This window comes from Perca fluviatilis, chromosome 14 (assembly GCF_010015445.1).
Source record: "Perca fluviatilis chromosome 14, GENO_Pfluv_1.0, whole genome shotgun sequence".
In the NCBI taxonomy this organism is placed as follows: domain Eukaryota; kingdom Metazoa; phylum Chordata; class Actinopteri; order Perciformes; family Percidae; genus Perca; species Perca fluviatilis.
In genome coordinates, this window is record NC_053125.1 from 4,705,691 (window position 1) to 4,718,091 (window position 12,401).

Genomic DNA, 12,401 nt, shown 5'->3' on the forward strand with positions numbered 1-12,401 from the left:
TCTTAAACTAGCAACGACACTTGCGTCAGGCTCTGTGCTGCGCTGCGCCGGGTGCAAGATAGGAACCAAATGCCTGATATAATGATTGTTGTCCAAAAAGAGTGAAAGTTTGGGGTTTATTTTGTTTCAATCCCACACACACACACTGTCCTGCTGCCTCATATACTCAATAGAGCAACAAATGTGGATTAATCCGCTGCTGAAAATAGTCCCCAACAAATGCACTATTTCCTCCTGTTTGAGTAACGCTTGCTTAAAAAAAAAGATCTTAAAAAAATGCTTTTTATTGGTCTTCTCTTTACTTATGTGTTGTTGATTTTCCACCTTCCATTCCCTCTACTCTTCCCTCTTTCTTCTCCTCCTTCCCATCATCCCTCTGCCCCATTGTGTTTCCTCTCTGTCAGCTTTATTCTCTCTGCCAGTCACTGGTCAGTCTTTGGAGCAGAAGCCCCAGGGAGGGTCTGGATTTGTTACTTCCTGGAGACCCCAGGTCACCCCTACAGTAGAGATGCCCTCACCTTCTCCTTTAAATCCTTCCTCTGCTCTCCCGCTCTTTGGGTCTCCTCCTCCTCCTCCTCCTCAGCCTCATTTATCCCAAACTGCCATAACCTCTATCAGTGACCAAGATGCAGGTACAGAATAAAAAAGGAGTAACATTGTTCCTGCTTGATTACAATTAGCATCAACACTGAGTGACTAAACCCAACCAATACAGTATATAAGCACATGTCTCCCCCTGCTGGTTGTTTTCATTAAAGCAGCTAACGCTTGATTCCACAGGTAAAAGTATACACTGCTTATGCTGTGCTAGTGTGGTAGCATATGAACATCGACTTTCAGCTTCTTCTGTATGATCTCGTCTATGTTTTTGTTCTTTTTGTTTTAGAATTCAAAAGACAGCTGAGCACCCTGAGTGAAGAGGATAACCAGTGTACAACCGCTGCAAGTGAGTGTGAACACAAAATGAGTAGAACAGGGCTACAATTACACTGTACTGTGTTTTTGGGTTTGTATTACAGAGAGTACGTTTACACCTCGTGTTCACACTACTCCGGCGTTTCCGAGCCCCTAAAACGGAGAGATTTGCAAACAGTGATGCCCCCGTTTTGGTTTTAAAACTCTTGGGTTGCTTTGTAGTTTGGATGGACACAAACAGAGACCTTTGGAAATGATGATGCATTTTACTCAGTCTTATCTATTAGGTAGGCTTACATACCTTTCAGTAACAGTTCCAACCTGTCGTCGGTCCAAACTAATAAATCCTTGCTCTTACTTTTTGCCATTGTTGTTCTTTCGCCAAAGTATTTTCTGTATTTTCAACTTATGTAACCATGATTTTTAACCGCAGAGTAACATCAGACGGATTCCCAGTCGGTGTTTTCTGTCTGTCAGTAACAGTTCTCGTCGTCGGACCAAACAAAGACATCTCTCTCCGTATTTTTGGCCTTTGCTGCTCTTCCTCCATAGTCTCTTCTGCAACTTAAAGTGCTCATATTATGTTTATTTTCAGGTTCATAATTGTATTTAGAGGTTATATCAGAATAGGTTTATATGGTTTAATTTTCAAAAAAGAACTTTTGTTGTACTGCACATTGCTGCAGCTCCTGTGAGCCATCCTGTGAGCAGTACCTAGGTAAGGACTACTAGCCAGTCAGAAGCAGAGTATGAGGGCGTGCCATGCTAGCAGCTAGGCGAGCATTATAACGTGTGTTACAAAGTGACCATGTTTGTCTCTGAAGTAAAGGCTGGACTACAATAGAGCTGTTTGGAGCAGTTTGTGAACAGTGTTTTCTGTTGGAGATGGTAAGTCCCTTTGGGGTGGACTTTGGCCTTTTTCACTTTGTAAACCTATAACATGCACAAAAAAGATATACAACACAATAAAGGAAAGGGAAAAAGCCAAAAGCATAATATGACCACTTTAAATGCCCAGTATGAGACATGCGTTTTGGGCGTGTTAGTATAAACGGAGATTATTTCTGCTACAGGGGCTAAAACTCTTGTGTGCACAGAGATTTATTTTTTGGCACAAACCGGCCCTTAAAGGGTAACTACCGTGTTTTTCAACCTGGACCCTATTTTCCAATGTTTTTGTGTCTAAGTGACTGATGGGAACAACAATCTTTGACATTGGTCCACTATTAAGCAAGATCGCTGCAGTCGGCAGCAGCAAAACAAGCTAAGTTGTAAGTTCATAGGGCAACTATGCAGCTTGTATTTACCTTCATAAAAGTGCTTGTTTTGCCACTGACAGACTCAGATTAATATTCTAAGTGTCTGACAACATTATGCAAAGGATTTCTAAGGAGGTCGACCTTTCTGTTGAAGACTTAGATCCTTTTTTTAAACATTAAAACATCCGCGGAATTTCGTTCACTAAACCCACGAGACTCCATGTAAATAAACAGTAATTTTAGCATCGTAAAATACACTTCATTCAAAGTCGACAGAAACAAATGAAAAGCCGTTTTGAGTCGTCTTTCCACTTTTCCAACCATCACAACTCTAGTTTGGGTTAAAATAAACACATAGTTTACCGATTTACATGAAAATATGTTGGCTCTATACACGCTAAAAGTATTGTGTTTTTAAATGGAGTCTGGTGGGTTTAGCGCTAGCGACTTCAGAGCTGTTTCTGGTTAAACAGAAAGGTCTCAAAGAGGTTTTAAAGGTCTATCTCTGAAGGGATCCTTTCCATAATGTTGTCAGACACTTAGAATATTAATCTGAGCCTGTCAGTTCAAAACGAGCACTTTTGTGAAGGTAAATACAAGCTGGACAACTTACATTGTAGCTTGTTTCGCCGCTGCAGACTGTAGCGATCTCACTTAATACTGGACCAATGTCAAAGATTGTTGTGCCCATCAGTCACACAAAAACATAGGAAAATAGGGTTGAAAAAAATGGTAGTTACCCTTTAAAAACCAAAACGTAGTAGTGTACTGTAAAAAACCTAAGTGACACCTATATGCAATGACTACATGGCTTACTTTATATGACTTTATGTTGTTCAGCATCTGATCCCAGAGCGCCGGCCAGCCAGAGACCAACGTCGTCCAGGGCTTCAGAGCAGAGAAGAGATGCACATTTTGGAATCGAGGTTGTTAAGGCATCAGCAGGGTGAGTACATATAAAAGCTTGCCTTTCATCAGGTTTGGTGTCTTTTAATATAAGGTGTGGTTGGCATGGCTCTAAAGCATACCCCCCCCACCCCTCAGATACTCCAACACTGTTCATGGCATCAATGTATGTTGTCAGATATATTACATGAGTTGTAAGAATGTAGAGATTTAAGCATGGATGTTTATTTGTGACATTGGAAGAAGCAGTTTTGTCATAACAACTGTGGAGAAAATGTGATGGGGTTGAAACGGCTTGATAAAGCTAGAAAGAGAACCTTGATTTGGCATTGTTTTGTCAACGTTCACACTCCAGTCCCTCTCAAAATAATTTAGCACAACACATCTAACAAGCAGGATAGCGACAAACACAAGAGCAACAAAATAGAATGAAAAAAACAGAAGCTTATCAACAAAAGACAAAATGATCTATTAAGAAAAGTGAGTCTTGTGAAGATTTTTAATAGAGAGAGGAAAACTATTTTAAAGTCTTCATTTTAAGCCAAGGTCTAGGAATATCCAGTAAATACTGGGTAGCCCACATAAGATTTTACGTTAATATATGGAAATTTACTGAGGGGCTTCACCATGTCGGGCCTGATAGGCAAAAAATAGTATAATCTTTAGGAAGGTATGATTGCATACGGTTCTTCAATCAATCAATTTTATTTGGCACGTGAAATCTTCGAGGTACAATTCCAGTGAAATGTGATCCCATCAGCTTCTTCAACTTCATCATGAAGCAAGAAGTGGCCGTGAGATCGGCACACAGAAAAAGAGTCACGTGATTGAATGGCATCGGCCCTCCAGGATCCAGCCAAGTCTCGTTGAAAGGACGCCACAGCTCCCGACACCCTCCTGGAAACCCACGAAGGCACGGAGGCCTTCCAGCTCACCGTCCGACGCCTGCAAACTGGCTAGCAGGATGGCGAGCAGAGAGGTCACATCTGGTGTTCAATTCCTCCACACTTGCCTCGGTAGCAAGAACACCCAAACCTATGACAGTTAACAACACACATGCTGCAGGGTCTTTTGAGCACTCTAGGGCTGATAATAAGAAAAAATATGGGGACATGAAGCCTCTCATAGTCATGCAGTAATTTAAGTTAGTAACTGTAGATTGCCGAAATCATCGCAGAGACGTGAGAGGTGAGCAGTCTGCATAAATGTCGAAGGATATGTGAAGCTTCAGTTGGTGATTTCCTGGTACATAAATACCGTACAAATACTTCCAACAACCGCTGTGAACATGGAAGGGGGTTTAGTGTGAAAAAATGTGGCTGGTTGCTGCTCGTATGTTTCCTTTCAACAGTGCACAGCATTTATACATTTCAATGTATGAAATTGAACTCAACGACCGGTGATGCCATTTTGCTGAGCAATGAAACTACACTTTGTTTAGCCTGTCACATCATGACAACGGATTGGGATTGATTGTATTGATTATTTGAACAAGGGGAAAAACACATAATATGCCCAGAAATGCAAAGCACATTTCTACGTGTATTTAACAGTGTTAGAGTATTTAGGGGTACATTTTTCCTTTAGCAGTTTCCAAAAGTTAATCGCACTGCATGTATGTTACTGCTAACAACCTTTGCTGTGTAATCATACATACATACATGATTTGCACAGTACAAGATATTGTGGTCTATTCAATACTTACATTTGGCAACTGAAGTACATGGGTCTATATTTTATTCAAAGCCAAAGAAGATCTGCAGTGACGATATAATGTGTTAAGAAAGATATAGTCTGTTATTTTTGATACCGCCTTTTCTGTTTGTACCCTACAGTACGTTGACAAAAGTTATTTACTGTTTTAAACCAGACCAGACCACAACCAGGCTTCTATCGATGTAGGAGTGGGCAGCCCCACAGTATGTAGTCTTTTCTCTTTTTGCAGACTGCAGTGTTACAGGGATGTCAGCTCCAGGCTCTTCAAGCTATTTGTTTGCCAAAGAATGCCTCTGAAGGCTGGGCATAGATGAGGTTAGTGATGATTTTTTATCATGATTCATCCCAGTAATTGTTGGCTATGGCCCATGACCTTGGTCAGTACTGAAGTTCAGCACAAAATACTTTGTACAGGGAAGGTTAGTACCTGAGATTTTCCGGATCATTTTTCTTGAGGGAGTGGCTGGTGAAGATAATTGAAAATATTAAAATATTATTTTCAAAAGTAAATAGACTGGAAATTGTAGACTTGCATTTAGCAAAAAAGAGGACTCCAAAGCAATGCCCATCTTGCTATGTTTTTGCTGGATATGTTACCTGTACGAATTGGGTAAGATCATAAGACTTGAAATTGTATTGAAGATGTACCTTATTCCTTCTAGCAGTCAAAAAACTTCATGCAGCTTTAACATAGACACTGTCCGCAGGGTCACAACTTTAAGGTGGCTAATGTAGTGTAGCATGTTTTTGGCATGCATTTGCAATTAACTGGTTAGGCATGGATTAGCAGCTTTGGCTTTTAAAGATTAATTTTTTGGGGCATTTTAGGCCTTTATTTCCACAGGACAGATGAAGACATGAAAGGGGAGAGAGAGGGGGAATGATATGTAGCAAAGGGCCGCAGGTCGGAGTCGCACCCTATGGCCCCTGCGTCGAGGAGTAAACCTCTATATATGTGCGCCTTCTCTACCAACTGAGCTAACCCGGCTACAGCAGCTTTGGCTTTTGATACTTCATCTGACAAACAAACAAAATTCCCCACTTTTGGGCTCAAAAATGCTTGTGGGAATGTTTGAAATAATTCTGGGTTAAATAATAGAGAACTCTGCTTTGTTAAATTAAGAACTCTGTTACACTCAAAGGCAGAAACAGCTTTGCCCAGTCAGACTTGCCAAAAAGGTTCACATGTCTTAGCCTTCTACATATCTCATTTAGATATAAAAAATCCTTAAATATTTCTTTGTTTTCACTGTAAAATCTGGTAAAGCAAGACCCCTGGTGCCCTGTGTTGAGCAGCTTCTACTGTTTATAATCTTGTGGCTATGTTTTAGCAAAAAATGTGTTATCCTGCTGCTTGTTCAGCTGCGCATGAAATTACCTAGCACATGGGATTTTTAAAAGGATTCTTTTTTCGTTTAAATATGAACAAAAGCAAGTTAGTCAAAGTCATGTTGGTGTAGCAAGTGTCATGTGATCTGGCAGTGTTGTTTCAATGTATTACTTTAAAAGGCTGCTGCTGCTTGGCAAGACCTGGTAATTTCTTCGGTGAATTCTCACAAAACGCTTGTTTGGTTCATGACTTTGGTTTGAATCTCCTGTTGTACATTTCTGCTATTTATCAATTCTTTAGTTTCATGTCACATTACTCATTTACTTGTATCCTGTTCAGTGGAATTCTGCAAAATATGGCCAGGGTATAGACTGCATTACTGCAGTGAAGACTTTCCTTCCTGCATAACGGCATAACTCTGATCTTCATTTGTTTGTCCCTCAGACCTGAGAGCATGGCCTCACTTCTGCCCTTTAGCCCCAGAACGACCGTAGACCCAGGGCTAAAATATTTTGAGATGCCAAAAACACAGATGGATCAAACAGAATCAAGGCCAACAAGGACATTCTCTAACATCCAGCCAACATTTCCTCCCTTCACTTCTGCACCTATGCAAAACCCTGATTTTCAAGATCAATGCAGATCTGCTTCAGTCAAGGAGCTTCTGGTTAAGCCAAGATGTCACATTTCCACAATGTCCATTCAGTTAGGGGATTTAATAACACAACCAGAGCCTGTTCAACATATACCTCTTTCTCCTACCAACCCCCAACCTACTTCCAGATCACTCCAGGGACCTTCAATGCGCTTGCCGCAAATGGCTAGATTTGACACAAAACCGATAGGAAGGATAGGAGTGGCCCATAAAAAAGAAGCTTTAACTATGGATTTGGGGTAAGTGTAGTGTGGTGCTCTGTCAATTAAATCCTGATTCTATAATCTTGAAAATACAAGTTCAATTTTAATAATTGCAATGCAAAATGAAATCATGATGATTAAAGAAAAGTAGATTTAGTTCAGGCAGTTTTGACAGCTTTCTAAAGCACTCCAGCCTTTTTGTTCTGACATCAATCTTTGGTATACTTTACTCCTTTAGAAATGAGAGCGTGGCTTTCTCAGTGTCATCTTGTGTCAGAGACGCCAATTCTGCTTTTCCTCCAATTGTGATGGATGAAACACCTGAAGCTCAGTCTGGAGAACAGCCCATTGCAAAAAACCTACAGTGGGAGAACCTTCAAAAAGACACTCAAAAAATAAGCCCTGCTGTTCCAATACCCATTATGGATAAGAAAACCATATGCAACATGACTGCCTCAGACAAAGTCACTTCAAGATTGGGCTCTGATTTTCGGTTTCCCTCAGCACAGCAGGCCACAACAGACACTTTATCAAAGCAAAGAGAAAAATTTAAAGTGGATTTTTCATCATCTTCCACAAAATGCTTTGATGTGCATGGTTTGGACCCAGAACATTGTATGGAGAAAGGGAGTACTGAAAATGTGGCTTCTGTGGATGAAAGACTACTGTGTGAAAGAGATAGGAGAGTTGCACAGGAACTTGTGTTGCCAAGCTCTGCAGTCGGTATACAAGAAAAGTGTGTCTACACATCTAAGGTGGAACTTTTTCCATTGAGTACAACAGGGATTGCTATTTCTCATTCACCGTCCACTTGCCAGCCTAAAGTTCAGATTGAAGAACCAGTGGGGGTGCCAATAATGATTAAGTCACAATCAAGCTGCCCACAATATTCCAAGATTCCTGGCATGCCATCTTTACATCAATCTCAAGTTATAGCTTGGTTCGATGATAGGTTATTGTTTCAGAAGTTACCCAGCAACAGATTTCCTTTACTCCTGTATTCAGATTATGTTGGTTCCATTTCTGAGGGTAGTACAGGAATTACCAAAATGGTGGACTTAACACCCTCCTGCTCCAGGTCTGCCAGTATTCCTGGATTCCCATCTGCTTTGAAACGTGAGGCCAATATGACTTGTCTTTTACCTACATGTCCCAGAATTAGCAGGATTCCAGGATTAGCTTCTGCCAGATCAGTGACTGGATATGAAAAGAGTGTTTGGGACAGATGTTGTCTGTGGAAGAAACCAATGCAGATAAAAGAAGCATTTGCTTCATACATGCCTTGTGTTCAGAAAGAAGCTGTTAGTGATACTAATATCATTAAAGGCATGGTGGCCATGTTACCAACATGTTCTAGAAAGGCCAGTGTTCCAGGGTTTCCTTCTGCACCATTGCAGAAGGCTTCAAATATTTTAAGTATGGCCAGTCTTCTCCCTACATGCCCCAAACAGACAATGATTGAAGGTATGCCAGGTAGACAAATAGTTATGGCATATAATGACAGTTGGCATATTTTGAGGAAATTAATTTTAGATAGACCATTGAGAAGTAATCCTGTTCTTGTTCAGGAAAAGCCATATATAAAAGAACATATAAAACATATGGTATATATGTTACCATCATGTCCATGGAAGGAAACCATCCCTGGTTTTCCCTCTGTCCCAAGAAAAGAACCCAGTGTACCTGGTTTTTCATTTGCACTAAGCCAAGATTATAGCATGGCAGACCTTGTGCCGACTTGCTCAAGAAAGACCAGAGTCATTGGTTTACCCTCTAAGGAGCCAGTTAGTGCTCATGGTAGGGGTTTAGATATAACCAGGCACATTTTGATGGAGAAGCCTTTGAGTAAAGGTGAAGTCTTGATTTCAGATAGTTTCCCAGGTGCTGATCAGGATCAAGACAAAAGAGAAATGTATAGTTCAGTGGCAATGTTGCCCTCATGCCCTGTGATAACTTGCCTTGAGGGTATGCCCACAATACCCCAGAAGCTGTTGCCAGGTATTGTCAGTCTTCTACCAGTATACCCTAAACAGACAAAAACTCCTGGTATGCCATCTCAAGATCAAAACAATGCAGAGAACAAAGATTGGCATGCCCTGGGGCGATTAATTACCAAGAGACCAGAAAAGAAAACACAAGCTTACATTGGTCAATGGATACCGAAAGACACAGAAAACCCTAAAGATATGGTAGATATGTTGATAAGTTGTCCACAAAAAGCCAAAGCTTTTGGCTTACCCTCTGCTCCACGACAAGAACCCAGTATGGTTAATGTAATGCCTTCATGCCCCATACATAGTCGAGTCCATGGTTTGCCTTCAAAGACTAGACAAAAACTTTGTTTGTCCAGCTGCAATGAATGGTTTGCTTCTAAAAACTTACAGTGCAAGAGGCCATTTATCAAAAAGGAAGTCCAGATTATAAATGCAGTTTTGCGTTTTGATAAGAACACTGCTGAAAGTATGAGTGCAATATTACCCTCTTGCGCTAAGAATGCTAGTATACCAGGGTTTCCCTCTGCCCTGACACCAACATTAGCAGATGGCCCAACTATGGTGAATGTATTGCCTTGTTGTACAAAGGAATCTAGAGTTCCTGGAATGCCACTTAGAGACACAAGCAAACAATTAGCGTGGGTAATGGAAAGTAAGTCGCTGCTAGTCCTTAGGGAGAAGTCTACAGTTACATTACATTTACAGAATCTTAATGTGTTCTATTCTGATTGTGATATGATCAAAAATATGGTATCAATTTTGCCCTCCTGCCCTAGGACAGCCTGTTTACCAGGCTTTCCATCAGTACCATGTCAGGTGTTGGCAGATATACCAAGTATGATCAATCTTCTGCCTACTTCTCCAAGACATTCCAGAGTATGTGGAATACCGTCTAGATTCCACAGTGAGTCTCATGAGTCAGAATGGAGTCTAAACAAAAGGCCAATATGGAAAAGGCCATTAACAAACCCAGGAAAACTTTTAGTAATACATGACCATAAGATGTATTTAAGAGAAAAGGCAGTGGCTAAAATTATGGTATCAATGTTGCCACCTTGTCCAAAACACTCATATATTCCTGGAATTCCCTCTAAGGCTGGAGAGAGACCAGTGGAAGCTGTGACGAAAGAGGCTCTGAGCATGTTAAAATCCTTAGCCACTTTCCCAGAAAACAGTAAAATTCCAGGTCTACCTGCAAAGTATAGTGCAAAAGCTACTGATGGCTGGTATGTGGACAGGGATGAGGTTTGGAAAAACCCATATAATATAAGGTATTGCGTTGTTAACCAAGATTTTCCAGTTAAGGAAATGTCAAGTAGGGAGAAAGAAGTAATGCTGAGTATGCTTCTATCATGTCCACGACAAGCCTTGAACCCTGGATTTCCTTCTGCTCCACGACCACAAGCTTTTGATGTTAGTGTGGGAAAAAATCCAGACATGGTACAGATGCTGCAATGTTGCCCAAGACAGTCAAGTATAATTGGTTTCCCCTCCAGAGTGTCAATTATTTCCCATTCTAAAGTAGGGGGCTGGCCGGTGGTAAATATGCGAGATTGCTGCCCAATTTACCCAAAGTATAGTTCTTCTCACAAAGACATAGCAATGACAAGTCTTTCTCTTGAACCTTCTTGTCCAAACATTTCTCTCAGTTCTGGTTTCACAGCAGTTCCACCGCCTGGCATAGACCGGCTTCCGAATATGGTAAATATAGTGCCATCTTGCCCAAAGAAAGCTTCTGTTCTTGGGGTACCATCAACACATGTGCACCATTCAGAACAGGGGTGGCCAGGAACAAAAATAATTGGAAAGGAAAGTGAAAACCCTAAAAGTCAACAGCTGTCACTGGAAGAACATTCTCTTTGTAATGTTTCTGTCAGAGAGAAATCCATGCAGTTCATTTTCCCAAGCCAAGATGTACCAGAGGATCTACAACAAAGAATGACAATTGAGTCATTAACCTGTCCCGTCGAGGCCATTGTCAAAGATTTACCATCGTCAAATTCTAAAATCCAAGTGGACCAGCGATCCTCTGTCGTGAATGGGATTGAGATGTTATGGGATGAGTCCAGTCCAACCAGATTAGATCTTGACACAAAGAAAACTAAATCTGATGTGTGCTCAGCTTTGGAGAGACATAAAGATGAACAGGGCTTTTGGATACCGATTGAGGCTGAAGAAATAGCTGTTCTCGAAAAAGGGTGAGTGAGTTGGAGAGTGGAAGTTTGAGTTCTCTATGTGATGTCAGTGGGTTAGATTTGAAACATATACTTGTCAATTCTGTTTTCAGAAACTTGCATTGCAGAATGTGGCACTCCATTCCTGACATGCCATTGTTCTTGAGTGTTAGGAAGAGGTGGGTTGCCTTGGTTTGCACAGTGATGCAGTGATGCATTTCCACAATAATGCATTTGCTTTATATCAACACCATTTGACTGCACAATTTGCATTTGTTGTGTGCAAGACATTCTGTTGCTTTGAGTTATTCTGTTTATCACCAAATTTTTAGTTTTTTCCCGCTTATACCTTGTCACCTTTTGGGGTCAAAAGGATATTCAAGAAACACAACTATCAATGTTTGAGAAGGTCAAAGAAGTAGAGACTGCTGTAGTCACTGTGAAGGGTCATGGTTTCATGCCCTTAAAAGAGTCAAATAACACGTTGTCAATAGACGTCATTACTACTACACGTTATGACAGTTTGGATCAAAAGTGCATTAGATACTCTGAGAGTGGGTAAGTATGAGAGAGGCTAATACATGGGCTCTGCTCTTGTCAGTTTGATCTAGGGGTAATGATACGTGCTGTATGGTTTTAAGTAATAATGTCCTCTTGAGGTAGCTTAATTTCTTCGCCTTTCATAGTCAAATTGTATCGCTAATGATAGTGAGAAAAATGGTTTGCTATTGAGCGTTCCAGCAGTGTAGCGTGACCAGGACATTGTATATCTGTATGAACGTTAAATTATATTATATATATACTTTAATTATTTTCCCTGAGTGCAGCTGAAAGGTACACTTCGATAACCACCCACACATCCTGACAACAATGTGCCAATTACCACTTGGAGAAATATCTACAAATAATTTTTTTAATATTTGAGTCTTCTGAACTGTGGCAGTTTTATTTTTCAAGTGTGAAATTTAAAGAAAGAAAAAAAACTTGACTTGGAAAACTGAGTATAGTAAACTGTACTGTTTTATGTGTAAAGTGGGAGGAAAGGGGCACCGTAGGGCACCACATTGTGTTTATCCGGGCCTGATTAGAGGAATATACTTTGAGGAATACTTCTGTTGAATTATTGAATGTTTTTCACTCCGTAATAACACTGGCTTTACTACACCGGCTGTTTTAACTGTATTTTAACCTATGCAAATGCTGCATGATGTTTGTGCAGTGCAGGTTTTTAGCTCTAGTGGTGGGTTGT

The 12,401-nt window shown here is 40.6% G+C and overlaps 1 protein-coding gene across 14 annotated transcripts in view; it reads left to right on the plus strand.

The window, feature by feature from the left end:
* The window catches only part of ehbp1l1a (EH domain binding protein 1-like 1a), a 50,173-nt gene that overhangs the window by 20,941 nt on the left and 16,831 nt on the right, over positions 1-12,401 (plus strand). For 8 of the 14 annotated variants that reach the window (XM_039821981.1, XM_039821982.1, XM_039821985.1 and 5 more), the window contains 6 exons: positions 405-632; positions 887-946; positions 3,015-3,120; positions 6,571-7,020; positions 7,223-11,176; positions 11,266-11,331. In XM_039821981.1, the coding sequence (XP_039677915.1) occupies positions 405-632; positions 887-946; positions 3,015-3,120; positions 6,571-7,020; positions 7,223-11,176; positions 11,266-11,331 (4,864 nt within the window). The remainder of the gene's footprint in view (positions 1-404; positions 633-886; positions 947-3,014; positions 3,121-6,570; positions 7,021-7,222; positions 11,177-11,265; positions 11,332-12,401) is intronic. The other 6 variants (XM_039821989.1, XM_039821991.1, XM_039821992.1 and 3 more) reach the window with 3 other exon arrangements.